This window comes from Bufo bufo, chromosome 2 (genome assembly GCF_905171765.1).
Source record: "Bufo bufo chromosome 2, aBufBuf1.1, whole genome shotgun sequence".
NCBI classification, from domain to species: domain Eukaryota; kingdom Metazoa; phylum Chordata; class Amphibia; order Anura; family Bufonidae; genus Bufo; species Bufo bufo.
The window spans coordinates 308,013,095-308,031,678 of NC_053390.1; the positions used below are offsets into that span (position 1 = coordinate 308,013,095).

General features: G+C 43.5%; 1 protein-coding gene across 2 annotated transcripts in view; it reads right to left on the reverse strand.

Annotated features, from left to right (window-relative positions):
- Window positions 1-18,584, reverse strand: part of LOC120989047 (polyadenylate-binding protein 2) — a 62,157-nt gene that overhangs the window by 13,757 nt on the left and 29,816 nt on the right. Inside the window, exon 1 of one of the 2 annotated variants that reach the window (XM_040416899.1) lies at window positions 335-689. The exons of the other annotated variant lie outside the window; for it this stretch is intronic. Coding sequence (XP_040272833.1) covers window positions 335-658 — 324 coding nt within the window. The 5' untranslated portion in view covers window positions 659-689. Of the gene's footprint in view, window positions 1-334; window positions 690-18,584 lie in introns of those variants that run through there. 2 annotated transcript variants of the gene reach the window in all.

Here is an 18,584-nt window from a genome sequence, read left to right on the forward strand (position 1 = left end):
TGAGCCATAGAGTTCCATTAAAAAAGGACACAAGTGTACGTATTTTACTGGACTCTACAGGGTACAAGAACGTGGTGGGCTACGTTTTTGTAATGTATAGTTTAAACTGAGGCATAAGACGTGATGTGAACCCCCCTTATATCTGCATGCATAAATCATTACTGGTTATAGGGGTGTACAATATTAGGCAGAGATTGGAGGAGCAGTGATGTCATCACACCCAGAGCCATGCTCATCTCTGACGTCACTCCGCCTCACAATGGATGCCTGGAGCATGCTGCTCTGCCCCTCCCCCGTATCAGGCCTGGGAGTCCGGGCTGCCCGCAGCGCTTACCGGGTCCTCGATAGCGGGGTCCGGGCCGAGCTCTCCGGGCTCTTCCTCCTCCATCTCCTCTTCCTCCATCTCCTCCAGGACGCCGGCGCCTCCGCTCTCCGTGCTCCCCCGTCCGCCGGATCTCCTCCCTGTCGCTATTCTGCCCCCTATCCGCCGGATTCTTCTGCCCGGGCCCAACAACTCCAGGTCGAGATCTAGCCCTCCTCTCCCCATGGGTTCGTCATCGCCAACATCTTCGCCGCCACCAGCTGAGCCAGGCCCACCACGAAGCCCGTTTTCATAGTCGGTCCCACGCAATGTAGCCGCCGAGGACACCGCCGCCATCTTAAGGAGAGATTGAGCGCCCGGCCTTAGAGGCAACCCTTATAACTGAGCTAGAGTTGTGGTTGGTCCATTCCGCTGCCAATCATACAGCTGCAGTCGCCAATTGGCTGGAGAAAGGTTTTTTTATTTAGTTTAAGGCGCCAGAAGAAAGTCCCGCCCATCCGGTATGTCGGGAATGGCTGAAACTGATGTCAGTCGGGAGTCGGCGTCACACCCTGCTCCCTCCAGCACTGTGCTCTAAGGGCGGGGGCCCCAAAGCAAAACCTGCTGTGATCTATAGAGGGGCTCTCCCAAAAGCACAGGGACAATATACACAGTGATGTCTCAGCACAGGGACCAGCGATGTCACAGAACAGGGGTAATAAACACAGCGATGTCACAGCACAGGGGTAATAAATACAGTGATGTCACAGCACAGGGACAATAAACACAGTGATGTCACAGCACAGGGGTAATAAATACAGTGATGTCACAGCACAGGGACAATAAATACAGTGATGTCACAGCACAGGGGTAATAAACACAGCGATGTCACAGCACAGGGGTAATAAACACAGCGATGTCACAGAACAGGGGTAATAAACACAGCGATGTCACAGCACAGGGGTAATAAATACAGTGATGTCACAGCACAGGGACAATAAACACAGTGATGTCACAGCACAGGGGTAATAAATACAGTGATGTCACAGCACAGGGACAATAAATACAGTGATGTCACAGCACAGGGGTAATAAATACAGTGATGTCACAGCACAGGGACAATAAACACAGTGATGTCACAGCACAGGGGTAATAAATACAGTGATGTCACAGCACAGGGACAATAAATACAGTGATGTCACAGCACAGGGGTAATAAACACAGCGATGTCACAGCACAGGGGTAATAAATACAGTGATGTCACAGTACAGGGACAATATACACAGTGATGTCACAGCACAGGGACAATAAATACAGCGATGTCACAGCACAGGGGTAATAAACACAGCGATGTCACAGCACAGGGGTAATAAATACAGTGATGTCACAGTACAGGGACAATAAATACAGTGATGTCACAGCACAGGGACATCATACACAGTGATGTCACAGCACAGGGACAATATACACAGTGATGTCACAGCACAGGGGTAATAAATACAGTGATGTCACAGCACAGGGACAATAAATACAGTGATGTCACAGCACAGGGGTAATAAACACAGCGATGTCACAGCACAGGGGTAATAAACACAGCGATGTCACAGAACAGGGGTAATAAACACAGCGATGTCACAGCACAGGGGTAATAAATACAGTGATGTCACAGCACAGGGACAATAAACACAGTGATGTCACAGCACAGGGGTAATAAATACAGTGATGTCACAGCACAGGGACAATAAATACAGTGATGTCACAGCACAGGGGTAATAAACACAGCGATGTCACAGCACAGGGGTAATAAATACAGTGATGTCACAGTACAGGGACAATATACACAGTGATGTCACAGCACAGGGACAATAAATACAGCGATGTCACAGCACAGGGGTAATAAACACAGCGATGTCACAGCACAGGGGTAATAAATACAGTGATGTCACAGTACAGGGACAATAAATACAGTGATGTCACAGCACAGGGACATCATACACAGTGATGTCACAGCACAGGGACAATATACACAGTGATGTCACAGCACAGGGACAATAAATACAGTGATGTCACAGCACAGGGACAATAAATACAGTGATGTCACAGCACAGGGACAATAAATACAGTGATGTCACAGCACAGGGACATCATACACAGTGATGTCACAGCACAGGGACAATATACACAGTGATGTCACAGCACAGGGACAATAAATACAGTGATGTCACAGCACAGGGATAATAAACACAGTGATGTCACAGCACAGGGACAATAAACACAGTGATGTCACAGCACAGGGACAATAAACACAGTGATGTCACAGCACAGGGACAATAAATACAGTGATGTCACAGCACAGGGACAATATACACAGTGATGTCACAGCACAGGGACAATAAATACAGTGATGTCACAGCACAGGGACAATAAACACAGTGATGTCACAGCACAGGGACAATAAACACAGTGATGTCACAGCACAGGGACAATAAACACAGTGATGTCACAGCACAGGGACAATAAACACAGTGATGTCACAGTACAGGGACAATAAACACAGTGATGCCACAGTACAGGGGTAATAAACACAGTGATGTCACAGCACAGGGACAATAAATACAGTGATGTCACAGCACAGGGACAATAAATACAGTGATGTCACAGCACAGGGACAATAAATACAGTGATGTCACAGCACAGGGACATCATACACAGTGATGTCACAGCACAGGGACAATATACACAGTGATGTCACAGCACAGGGACAATAAATACAGTGATGTCACAGCACAGGGACAATAAATACAGTGATGTCACAGCACAGGGACAATAAATACAGTGATGTCACAGCACAGGGACATCATACACAGTGATGTCACAGCACAGGGACAATATACACAGCGATGTCACAGCACAGGGGTAATAAATACAGTGATGTCACAGCACAGGGACAATAAACACAGTGATGTCACAGCACAGGGGTAATAAATACAGTGATGTCACAGCACAGGGACAATAAATACAGTGATGTCACAGCACAGGGATAATAAATACAGTGATGTCACAGAACAGGGGTAATAAACACAGCGATGTCATGTCACAGCACAGGGACAATAAATACAGTGATGTCACAGCACAGGGATAATAAACACAGTGATGTCACAGCACAGGGATAATAAACACAGTGATGTCACAGCACAGGGACAATAAACACAGTGATGTCACAGCACAGGGACAATAAATACAGTGATGTCACAGCACAGGGACAATATACACAGTGATGTCACAGCACAGGGACAATAAATACAGTGATGTCACAGCACAGGGATATTAAACACAGTGATGTCACAGCACAGGGACAATAAACACAGTGATGTCACAGCACAGGGACAATAAACACAGTGATGTCACAGCACAGGGACAATAAACACAGTGATGTCACAGCACAGGGGTAATAAATACAGTGATGTCACAGCACAGGGACAATAAACACAGTGATGTCACAGCACAGGGGTAATAAATACAGTGATGTCACAGCACAGGGACAATAAACACAGTGATGTCACAGCACAGGGGTAATAAATACAGTGATGTCACAGCACAGGGACAATAAATACAGTGATGTCACAGCACAGGGGTAATAAATACAGTGATGTCACAGCACAGGGACAATAAACACAGTGATGTCACAGCACAGGGGTAATAAATACAGTGATGTCACAGCACAGGGACAATAAATACAGTGATGTCACAGCACAGGGGTAATAAACACAGCGATGTCACAGCACAGGGGTAATAAATACAGTGATGTCACAGTACAGGGACAATATACACAGTGATGTCACAGCACAGGGACAATAAATACAGCGATGTCACAGCACAGGGGTAATAAACACAGCGATGTCACAGCACAGGGGTAATAAATACAGTGATGTCACAGTACAGGGACAATAAATACAGTGATGTCACAGCACAGGGACATCATACACAGTGATGTCACAGCACAGGGACAATATACACAGTGATGTCACAGCACAGGGGTAATAAATACAGTGATGTCACAGCACAGGGACAATAAATACAGTGATGTCACAGCACAGGGGTAATAAACACAGCGATGTCACAGCACAGGGGTAATAAACACAGCGATGTCACAGAACAGGGGTAATAAACACAGCGATGTCACAGCACAGGGGTAATAAATACAGTGATGTCACAGCACAGGGACAATAAACACAGTGATGTCACAGCACAGGGGTAATAAATACAGTGATGTCACAGCACAGGGACAATAAATACAGTGATGTCACAGCACAGGGGTAATAAACACAGCGATGTCACAGCACAGGGGTAATAAATACAGTGATGTCACAGTACAGGGACAATATACACAGTGATGTCACAGCACAGGGACAATAAATACAGCGATGTCACAGCACAGGGGTAATAAACACAGCGATGTCACAGCACAGGGGTAATAAATACAGTGATGTCACAGTACAGGGACAATAAATACAGTGATGTCACAGCACAGGGACATCATACACAGTGATGTCACAGCACAGGGACAATATACACAGTGATGTCACAGCACAGGGACAATAAATACAGTGATGTCACAGCACAGGGACAATAAATACAGTGATGTCACAGCACAGGGACAATAAATACAGTGATGTCACAGCACAGGGACATCATACACAGTGATGTCACAGCACAGGGACAATATACACAGTGATGTCACAGCACAGGGACAATAAATACAGTGATGTCACAGCACAGGGACAATAAACACAGTGATGTCACAGCACAGGGATAATAAACACAGTGATGTCACAGCACAGGGACAATAAACACAGTGATGTCACAGCACAGGGACAATAAATACAGTGATGTCACAGCACAGGGACAATAAACACAGTGATGTCACAGCACAGGGACAATAAATACAGTGATGTCACAGCACAGGGATATTAAACACAGTGATGTCACAGCACAGGGACAATAAACACAGTGATGTCACAGCACAGGGACAATAAACACAGTGATGTCACAGCACAGGGACAATAAACACAGTGATGTCACAGTACAGGGACAATAAACACAGTGATGCCACAGCACAGGGGTAATAAACACAGTGATGTCACAGCACAGGGACAATAAACACAGTGATGTCACAGCACAGGGACAATAAATACAGTGATGTCACAGCACAGGGACAATAAATACAGTGATGTCACAGCACAGGGACATCATACACAGTGATGTCACAGCACAGGGACAATATACACAGTGATGTCACAGCACAGGGACAATAAACACAGTGATGTCACAGCACAGGGACAATAAATACAGTGATGTCACAGCACAGGGACAATAAATACAGTGATGTCACAGCACAGGGACATCATACACAGTGATGTCACAGCACAGGGACAATATACACAGCGATGTCACAGCACAGGGGTAATAAATACAGTGATGTCACAGCACAGGGACAATAAACACAGTGATGTCACAGCACAGGGGTAATAAATACAGTGATGTCACAGCACAGGGACAATAAATACAGTGATGTCACAGCACAGGGATAATAAATACAGTGATGTCACAGAACAGGGGTAATAAACACAGCGATGTCATGTCACAGCACAGGGACAATAAATACAGTGATGTCACAGCACAGGGATAATAAACACAGTGATGTCACAGCACAGGGATAATAAACACAGTGATGTCACAGCACAGGGACAATAAACACAGTGATGTCACAGCACAGGGACAATAAATACAGTGATGTCACAGCACAGGGACAATATACACAGTGATGTCACAGCACAGGGACAATAAATACAGTGATGTCACAGCACAGGGATATTAAACACAGTGATGTCACAGCACAGGGACAATAAACACAGTGATGTCACAGCACAGGGACAATAAACACAGTGATGTCACAGCACAGGGACAATAAACACAGTGATGTCACAGTACAGGGACAATAAACACAGTGATGCCACAGTACAGGGGTAATAAACACAGTGATGTCACAGCACAGGGACAATAAATACAGTGATGTCACAGCACAGGGACAATAAATACAGTGATGTCACAGCACAGGGACAATAAATACAGTGATGTCACAGCACAGGGACATCATACACAGTGATGTCACAGCACAGGGACAATATACACAGTGATGTCACAGCACAGGGACAATAAATACAGTGATGTCACAGCACAGGGATAATAAACACAGTGATGTCACAGCACAGGGATAATAAACACAGTGATGTCACAGCACAGGGACAATAAACACAGTGATGTCACAGTACAGGGACAATAAACACAGTGATGCCACAGTACAGGGGTAATAAACACAGTTATGTCACAGCACAGGGACAATAAACACAGTGATGTCACAGCACAGGGACAATAAATACAGTGATGTCACAGCACAGGGACAATAAATACAGTGATGTCACAGCACAGGGACAATAAACACAGTGATGTCACAGTACAGGGGTAATAAACACAGTTATGTCACAGCACAGGCACAATAAACATAGTGATGTCACAGTACAGGGACAATAAACAGTGATGTCACAGCACAGGGATAATAAATACAGTGATGTCACAGCACAGGGACAATAAATACAGTGATGTCACAGCACAGGGACAATAAACACAGTGATGTCACAGCACAGGGACAATATACACAGTGATGTCACAGCACAGCGACAATAAATACAGTGATGTCACAGCACAGGGACAATAAACACAGTGATGTCACAGTACAGGGACAATAAACACAGTGATGCCACAGTACAGGGGTAATAAACACAGTTATGTCACAGCACAGGGACAATAAATACAGTGATGTCACAGCACAGGGACAATAAATACAGTGATGTCACAGCACAGGGACAATAAATACAGTGATGTCACAGCACAGGGACAATAAATACAGTGATGTCACAGCACAGGGACAATATACACAGTGATGTCACAGCACAGGGACAATAAACACAGTGATGTCACAGCACAGGGATAATAAACACAGTGATGTCACAGCACAGGGACAATAAACACAGTGATGTCACAGTACAGGGACAATAAACACAGTGATGCCACAGTACAGGGGTAATAAACACAGTTATGTCACAGCACAGGGACAATAAATACAGTGATGTCACAGCACAGGGACAATAAATACAGTGATGTCACAGCACAGGGACAATAAATACAGTGATGTCACAGCACAGGGACAATAAATACAGTGATGTCACAGCACGGACAATAAATACAGTGATGTCACAGCACAGGGACAATAATTACAGTGATGTCACAGCACAGGGACAATAAACACAGTGATGTCACAGTACAGGGGTAATAAACACAGTTATGTCACAGCACAGGGACAATAAACATAGTGATGTCACAGTACAGGGACAATAAACAGTGATGTCACAGCACAGGGATAATAAATACAGTGATGTCACAGCACAGGGACAATAAATACAGTGATGTCACAGCACAGGGACAATAAATACAGTGATGTCACAGCACAGGGACATCATACACAGTGATGTCACAGCACAGGGACAATATACACAGTGATGTCACAGCACAGGGACAATAAATACAGTGATGTCACAGCACAGGGATAATAAACACAGTGATGTCACAGCACAGGGATAATAAACACAGTGATGTGACAGCACAGGGACAATAAACACAGTGATGCCACAGTACAGGGGTAATAAACACAGTTATGTCACAGCACAGGGACAATAAATACAGTGATGTCACAGCACAGGGACAATAAATACAGTGATGTCACAGCACAGGGACAATAAACACAGTGATGCCACAGTACAGGGGTAATAAACACAGTTATGTCACAGCACAGGGACAATAAATAAAGTGATGTCACAGCACAGGGACAATAAATACAGTGATGTCACAGCACAGGGACAATAAATACAGTGATGTCACAGCACAGGGACAATAAACACAGTGATGTCACAGTACAGGGGTAATAAACACAGTTATGTCACAGCACAGGGACAATAAACATAGTGATGTCACAGTACAGGGACAATAAACAGTGATGTCACAGCACAGGGATAATAAATACAGTGATGTCACAGCACAGGGACAATAAATACAGTGATGTCACAGCACAGGGACAATAAATACAGTGATGTCACAGCACAGGGACAATAAATACAGTGATGTCACAGCACAGGGACAATAAATACAGTGATGTCACAGCACAGGGACAATAAATACAGTGATGTCACAGCACAGGGATAATAAATACAGTGATGTCACAGCACAGGGACAATAAACACAGTGATGTCACAGTACAGGGGTAATAAACACAGTTATGTCACAGCACAGGGACAATAAACATAGTGATGTCACAGTACAGGGACAATAAACAGTGATGTCACAGCACAGGGATAATAAATACAGTGATGTCACAGCACAGGGACAATAAATACAGTGATGTCACAGCACAGGGACAATAAATACAGTGATGTCACAGCACAGGGACATCATACACAGTGATGTCACAGCACAGGGACAATATACACAGTGATGTCACAGCACAGGGACAATAAATACAGTGATGTCACAGCACAGGGACAATAAATACAGTGATGTCACAGCACAGGGACATCATACACAGTGATGTCACAGCACAGGGACAATATACACAGTGATGTCACAGCACAGGGACAATAAATACAGTGATGTCACAGCACAGGGATAATAAACACAGTGATGTCACAGCACAGGGATAATAAACACAGTGATGTCACAGCACAGGGACAATAAACACAGTGATGCCACAGTACAGGGGTAATAAACACAGTTATGTCACAGCACAGGGACAATAAATACAGTGATGTCACAGCACAGGGACAATAAATACAGTGATGTCACAGCACAGGGACAATAAACACAGTGATGCCACAGTACAGGGGTAATAAACACAGTTATGTCACAGCACAGGGACAATAAATAAAGTGATGTCACAGCACAGGGACAATAAATACAGTGATGTCACAGCACAGGGACAATAAATACAGTGATGTCACAGCACAGGGACAATAAACACAGTGATGTCACAGTACAGGGGTAATAAACACAGTTATGTCACAGCACAGGGACAATAAACATAGTGATGTCACAGTACAGGGACAATAAACAGTGATGTCACAGCACAGGGATAATAAATACAGTGATGTCACAGCACAGGGACAATAAATACAGTGATGTCACAGCACAGGGACAATAAATACAGTGATGTCACAGCACAGGGACAATAAATACAGTGATGTCACAGCACAGGGACAATAAATACAGTGATGTCACAGCACAGGGACAATAAACACAGTGATGTCACAATACAGGGAGAGTAAACAGTGATGTCACAGTACAGGGACAATAAACAGTGATGTCACAGCACAGGGATAATAAATACAGTGATGTCACAGCACAGGGACAATAAACACAGTGATGTCACAGTACAGGGGTAATAAACACAGTTATGTCACAGCACAGGGACAATAAACATAGTGATGTCACAGTACAGGGACAATAAACAGTGATGTCACAGCACAGGGATAATAAATACAGTGATGTCACAGCACAGGGACAATAAATACAGTGATGTCACAGCACAGGGACAATAAATACAGTGATGTCACAGCACAGGGACATCATACACAGTGATGTCACAGCACAGGGACAATATACACAGTGATGTCACAGCACAGGGACAATAAATACAGTGATGTCACAGCACAGGGATAATAAACACAGTGATGTCACAGCACAGGGATAATAAACACAGTGATGTCACAGCACAGGGACAATAAACACAGTGATGTCACAGTACAGGGACAATAAACACAGTGATGCCACAGTACAGGGGTAATAAACACAGTTATGTCACAGCACAGGGACAATAAATACAGTGATGTCACAGCACAGGGACAATAAATACAGTGATGTCACAGCACAGGGACAATAAATACAGTGATGTCACAGCACAGGGACAATAAACACAGTGATGTCACAGTACAGGGGTAATAAACACAGTGATGTCACAGCACAGGGACAATAAACATAGTGATGTCACAGTACAGGGACAATAAACAGTGATGTCACAGCACAGGGATAATAAATACAGTGATGTCACAGCACAGGGACAATAAATACAGTGATGTCACAGCACAGGGACAATAAACACAGTGATGTCACAGCACAGGGACAATAAACACAGTGATGTCACAGCACAGGGACAATATACACAGTGATGTCACAGCACAGCGACAATAAATACAGTGATGTCACAGCACAGGGACAATAAACACAGTGATGTCACAGTACAGGGACAATAAACACAGTGATGTCACAGTACAGGGACAATAAACACAGTGATGCCACAGTACAGGGGTAATAAACACAGTTATGTCACAGCACAGGGACAATAAATACAGTGATGTCACAGCACAGGGACAATAAATACAGTGATGTCACAGCACAGGGACAATAAATACAGTGATGTCACAGCACAGGGACAATAAATACAGTGATGTCACAGCACAGGGACAATATACACAGTGATGTCACAGCACAGGGACAATAAACACAGTGATGTCACAGCACAGGGATAATAAACACAATGATGTCACAGCACAGGGACAATAAACACAGTGATGTCACAGTACAGGGACAATAAACACAGTGATGCCACAGTACAGGGGTAATAAACACAGTTATGTCACAGCACAGGGACAATAAATACAGTGATGTCACAGCACAGGGACAATAAATACAGTGATGTCACAGCACAGGGACAATAAATACAGTGATGTCACAGCACAGGGACAATAAATACAGTGATGTCACAGCACGGACAATAAATACAGTGATGTCACAGCACAGGGACAATAAACATAGTGATGTCACAGTACAGGGACAATAAACAGTGATGTCACAGCACAGGGATAATAAATACAGTGATGTCACAGCACAGGGACAATAAATACAGTGATGTCACAGCACAGGGACAATAAATACAGTGATGTCACAGCACAGGGACATCATACACAGTGATGTCACAGCACAGGGACAATATACACAGTGATGTCACAGCACAGGGACAATAAATACAGTGATGTCACAGCACAGGGATAATAAACACAGTGATGTCACAGCACAGGGATAATAAACACAGTGATGTCACAGCACAGGGACAATAAACACAGTGATGCCACAGTACAGGGATAATAAACACAGTTATGTCACAGCACAGGGACAATAAATACAGTGATGTCACAGCACAGGGACAATAAATACAGTGATGTCACAGCACAGGGACAATAAACACAGTGATGCCACAGCACAGGGGTAATAAACACAGTTATGTCACAGCACAGGGACAATAAATAAAGTGATGTCACAGCACAGGGACAATAAATACAGTGATGTCACAGCACAGGGACAATAAATACAGTGATGTCACAGCACAGGGACAATAAACACAGTGATGTCACAGTACAGGGGTAATAAACACAGCTATGTCACAGCACAGGGACAATAAACATAGTGATGTCACAGTACAGGGACAATAAACAGTGATGTCACAGCACAGGGATAATAAATACAGCGATGTCACAGCACAGGGACAATAAATACAGTGATGTCACAGCACAGGGACAATAAATACAGTGATGTCACAGCACAGGGACAATATACACAGTGATGTCACAGCACAGGGACAATAAATACAGTGATGTCACAGCACAGGGACAATAAACACAGTGATGTCACAATACAGGGAGAGTAAACAGTGATGTCACAGTACAGGGAAAATAAACAGTGATGTCACAGCACAGGGATAATAAATACAGTGATGTCACAGCACAGGGACAATAAACACAGTGATGTCACAGTACAGGGGTAATAAACACAGTTATGTCACAGCACAGCGACAATAAACATAGTGATGTCACAGTACAGGGACAATAAACAGTGATGTCACAGCACAGGGATAATAAATACAGTGATGTCACAGCACAGGGACAATAAATACAGTGATGTCACAGCACAGGGACAATAAATACAGTGATGTCACAGCACAGGGACATCATACACAGTGATGTCACAGCACAGGGACAATATACACAGTGATGTCACAGCACAGGGACAATAAATACAGTGATGTCACAGCACAGGGATAATAAACACAGTGATGTCACAGCACAGGGATAATAAACACAGTGATGTCACAGCACAGGGACAATAAACACAGTGATGTCACAGTACAGGGACAATAAACACAGTGATGCCACAGTACAGGGGTAATAAACACAGTTATGTCACAGCACAGGGACAATAAATACAGTGATGTCACAGCACAGGGACAATAAATACAGTGATGTCACAGCACAGGGACAATAAATACAGTGATGTCACAGCACAGGGACAATAAACACAGTGATGTCACAGTACAGGGGTAATAAACACAGTTATGTCACAGCACAGGGACAATAAACATAGTGATGTCACAGTACAGGGACAATAAACAGTGATGTCACAGCACAGGGATAATAAATACAGTGATGTCACAGCACAGGGACAATAAATACAGTGATGTCACAGCACAGGGACAATAAACACAGTGATGTCACAGCACAGGGACAATATACACAGTGATGTCACAGCACAGCGACAATAAATACAGTGATGTCACAGCACAGGGACAATAAACACAGTGATGTCACAGTACAGGGACAATAAACACAGTGATGTCACAGTACAGGGACAATAAACACAGTGATGCCACAGTACAGGGGTAATAAACACAGTTATGTCACAGCACAGGGACAATAAATACAGTGTTGTCACAGCACAGGGACAATAAATACAGTGATGTCACAGCACAGGGACAATAAATACAGTGATGTCACAGCACAGGGACAATAAATACAGTGATGTCACAGCACAGGGACAATATACACAGTGATGTCACAGCACAGGGACAATAAACACAGTGATGTCACAGCACAGGGACAATAAACACAGTGATGTCACAGCACAGGGACAATAAACACAGTGATGTCACAGTACAGGGACAATAAACACAGTGATGCCACAGTACAGGGGTAATAAACACAGTTATGTCACAGCACAGGGACAATAAATACAGTGATGTCACAGCACAGGGACAATAAATACAGTGATGTCACAGCACAGGGACAATAAATACAGTGATGTCACAGCACAGGGACAATAAATACAGTGATGTCACAGCACGGACAATAAATACAGTGATGTCACAGCACAGGGACAATAAACACAGTGATGTCACAGTACAGGGGTAATAAACACAGTTATGTCACAGCACAGGGACAATAAACATAGTGATGTCACAGTACAGGGACAATAAACAGTGATGTCACAGCACAGGGATAATAAATACAGCGATGTCACAGCACATGGACAATAAATACAGTGATGTCACAGCACAGGGACAATAAATACAGTGATGTCACAGCACAGGGACAATATACACAGTGATGTCACAGCACAGGGACAATAAATACAGTGATGTCACAGCACAGGGACAATAAACACAGTGATGTCACAATACAGGGAGAGTAAACAGTGATGTCACAGTACAGGGAAAATAAACAGTGATGTCACAGCACAGGGATAATAAATACAGTGATGTCACAGCACAGGGACAATAAACACAGTGATGTCACAGTACAGGGGTAATAAACACAGTTATGTCACAGCACAGCGACAATAAACATAGTGATGTCACAGTACAGGGACAATAAACAGTGATGTCACAGCACAGGGATAATAAATACAGTGATGTCACAGCACAGGGACAATAAATACAGTGATGTCACAGCACAGGGACAATAAATACAGTGATGTCACAGCACAGGGACATCATACACAGTGATGTCACAGCACAGGGACAATATACACAGTGATGTCACAGCACAGGGACAATAAATACAGTGATGTCACAGCACAGGGATAATAAACACAGTGATGTCACAGCACAGGGATAATAAACACAGTGATGTCACAGCACAGGGACAATAAACACAGTGATGTCACAGCACAGGGACAATAAACACAGTGATGCCACAGTACAGGGGTAATAAACACAGTGATGTCACAGCACAGGGACAATAAATACAGTGATGTCACAGCACAGGGACAATAAACACAGTGATGTCACAGCACAGGGACAATAAATACAGTGATGTCACAGCACAGGGACAATAAACACAGTGATGTCACAGTACAGGGGTAATAAACACAGTTATGTCACAGCACAGGGACAATAAACATAGTGATGTCACAGTACAGGGACAATAAACAGTGATGTCACAGCACAGGGATAATAAATACAGTGATGTCACAGCACAGGGACAATAAATACAGTGATGTCACAGCACAGGGACAATAAACACAGTGATGTCACAGCACAGGGACAATATACACAGTGATGTCACAGCACAGGGACAATAAACACAGTGATGTCACAGCACAGGGACAATAAACACAGTGATGTCACAGTACAGGGACAATAAACACAGTGATGTCACAGTACAGGGACAATAAACACAGTGATGCCACAGTACAGGGGTAATAAACACAGTTATGTCACAGCACAGGGACAATAAATACAGTGTTGTCACAGCACAGGGACAATAAATACAGTGATGTCACAGCACAGGGACAATAAATACAGTGATGTCACAGCACAGGGACAATAAATACAGTGATGTCACAGCACAGGGACAATATACACAGTGATGTCACAGCACAGGGACAATAAATACAGTGATGTCACAGCACAGGGATAATAAACACAGTGATGTCACAGCACAGGGACAATAAACACAGTGATGTCACAGTACAGGGACAATAAACACAGTGATGCCACAGTACAGGGGTAATAAACACAGTTATGTCACAGCACAGGGACAATAAATACAGTGATGTCACAGCACAGGGACAATAAATACAGTGATGTCACAGCACAGGGACAATAAATACAGTGATGTCACAGCACAGGGACAATAAATACAGTGATGTCACAGCACGGACAATAAATACAGTGATGTCACAGCACAGGGACAATAAACACAGTGATGTCACAGTACAGGGGTAATAAACACAGTTATGTCACAGCACAGGGACAATAAACATAGTGATGTCACAGTACAGGGACAATAAACAGTGATGTCACAGCACAGGGATAATAAATACAGTGATGTCACAGCACAGGGACAATAAATACAGTGATGTCACAGCACAGGGACAATAAATACAGTGATGTCACAGCACAGGGACATCATACACAGTGATGTCACAGCACAGGGACAATATACACAGTGATGTCACAGCACAGGGACAATAAATACAGTGATGTCACAGCACAGGGATAATAAACACAGTGATGTCACAGCACAGGGATAATAAACACAGTGATGTCACAGCACAGGGACAATAAACACAGTGATGCCACAGTACAGGGGTAATAAACACAGTTATGTCACAGCACAGGGACAATAAATACAGTGATGTCACAGCACAGGGACAATAAATACAGTGATGTCACAGCACAGGGACAATAAACACAGTGATGCCACAGTACAGGGGTAATAAACACAGTTATATCACAGCACAGGGACAATAAATAAAGTGATGTCACAGCACAGGGACAATAAATACAGTGATGTCACAGCACAGGGACAATAAATACAGTGATGTCACAGCACAGGGACAATAAACACAGTGATGTCACAGTACAGGGGTAATAAACACAGTTATGTCACAGCACAGGGACAATAAACATAGTGATGTCACAGTACAGGGACAATAAACAGTGATGTCACAGCACAGGGATAATAAATACAGTGATGTCACAGCACAGGGACAATAAATACAGTGATGTCACAGCACAGGGACAATAAATACAGTGATGTCACAGCACAGGGACAATATACACAGTGATGTCACAGCACAGGGACAATAAATACAGTGATGTCACAGCACAGGGACAATAAACACAGTGATGTCACAATACAGGGAGAGTAAACAGTGATGTCACAGTACAGGGACAATAAACAGTGATGTCACTGCACAGGGATAATAAATACAGTGATGTCACAGCACAGGGACAATAAACACAGTGATGTCACAGTACAGGGGTAATAAACACAGTTATGTCACAGCACAGGGACAATAAACATAGTGATGTCACAGTACAGGGACAATAAACAGTGATGTCACAGCACAGGGATAATAAATACAGTGATGTCACAGCACAGGGACAATAAATACAGTGATGTCACAGCACAGGGACAATAAATACAATGATGTCACAGCACAGGGACATCATACACAGTGATGTCACAGCACAGGGACAATATACACAGTGATGTCACAGCACAGGGACAATAAATACAGTGATGTCACAGCACAGGGATAATAAACACAGTGATGTCACAGCACAGGGATAATAAACACAGTGATGTCACAGCACAGGGACAATAAACACAGTGATGTCACAGTACAGGGACAATAAACACAGTGATGCCACAGTACAGGGGTAATAAACACAGTTATGTCACAGCACAGGGACAATAAATACAGTGATGTCACAGCACAGGGACAATAAATACAGTGATGTCACAGCACAGGGACAATAAATACAGTGATGTCACAGCACAGGGACAATAAACACAGTGATGTCACAGTACAGGGGTAATAAACACAGTTATGTCACAGCACAGGGACAATAAACATAGTGATGTCACAGTACAGGGACAATAAACAGTGATGTCACAGCACAGGGATAATAAATACAGTGATGTCACAGCACAGGGACAATAAATACAGTGATGTCACAGCACAGGGACAATAAACACAGTGATGTCACAGCACAGGGACAATATACACAGTGATGTCACAGCACAGCGACAATAAATACAGTGATGTCACAGCACAGGGACAATAAACACAGTGATGTCACAGTACAGGGACAATAAACACAGTGATGTCACAGTACAGGGACAATAAACACAGTGATGCCACAGTACAGGGGTAATAAACACAGTGATGTCACAGCACAGGGACAATAAATACAGTGATGTCACAGCACAGGGACAATAAATACAGAGATGTCACAGCACAGGGACAATAAATACAGTGATGTCACAGCACAGGGACAATAAATACAGTGATGTCACAGCACAGGGACAATATACACAGTGATGTCACAGCACAGGGACAATAAACACAGTGATGTCACAGCACAGGGATAATAAACACAGTGATGTCACAGCACAGGGACAATAAACACAGTGATGTCACAGTACAGGGACAATAAACACAGTGATGCCACAGTACAGGGGTAATAAACACAGTGATGTCACAGCACAGGGACAATAAATACAGTGATGTCACAGCACAGGGACAATAAATACAGTGATGTCACAGCACAGGGACAATAAATACAGTGATGTCACAGCACAGGGACAATAAATACAGTGATGTAACAGCACGGACAATAAATACAGTGATGTCACAGCACAGGGACAATAAACACAGTGATGTCACAGTACAGGGGTAATAAACACAGTTATGTCACAGCACAGGGACAATAAACATAGTGATGTCACAGTACAGGGACAATAAACAGTGATGTCACAGCACAGGGATAATAAATACAGTGATGTCACAGCACAGGGACAATAAATACAGTGATGTCACAGCATAGGGACAATAAATACAGTGATGTCACAGCACAGGGACATCATACACAGTGATGTCACAGCACAGGGACAATATACACAGTGATGTCACAGCACAGGGACAATAAATACAGTGATGTCACAGCACAGGGATAATAAACACAGTGATGTCACAGCACAGGGATAATAAACACAGTGATGTCACAGCACAGGGACAATAAACACAGTGATGCCACAGTACAGGGGTAATAAACACAGTTATGTCACAGCACAGGGACAATAAATACAGTGATGTCACAGCACAGGGACAATAAATACAGTGATGTCACAGCACAGGGACAATAAACACAGTGATGCCACAGTACAGGGGTAATAAACACAGTTATGTCACAGCACAGGGACAATAAATACAGTGATGTCACAGCACAGGGACAATAAATACAGTGATGTCACAGCACAGGGACAATAAATACAGT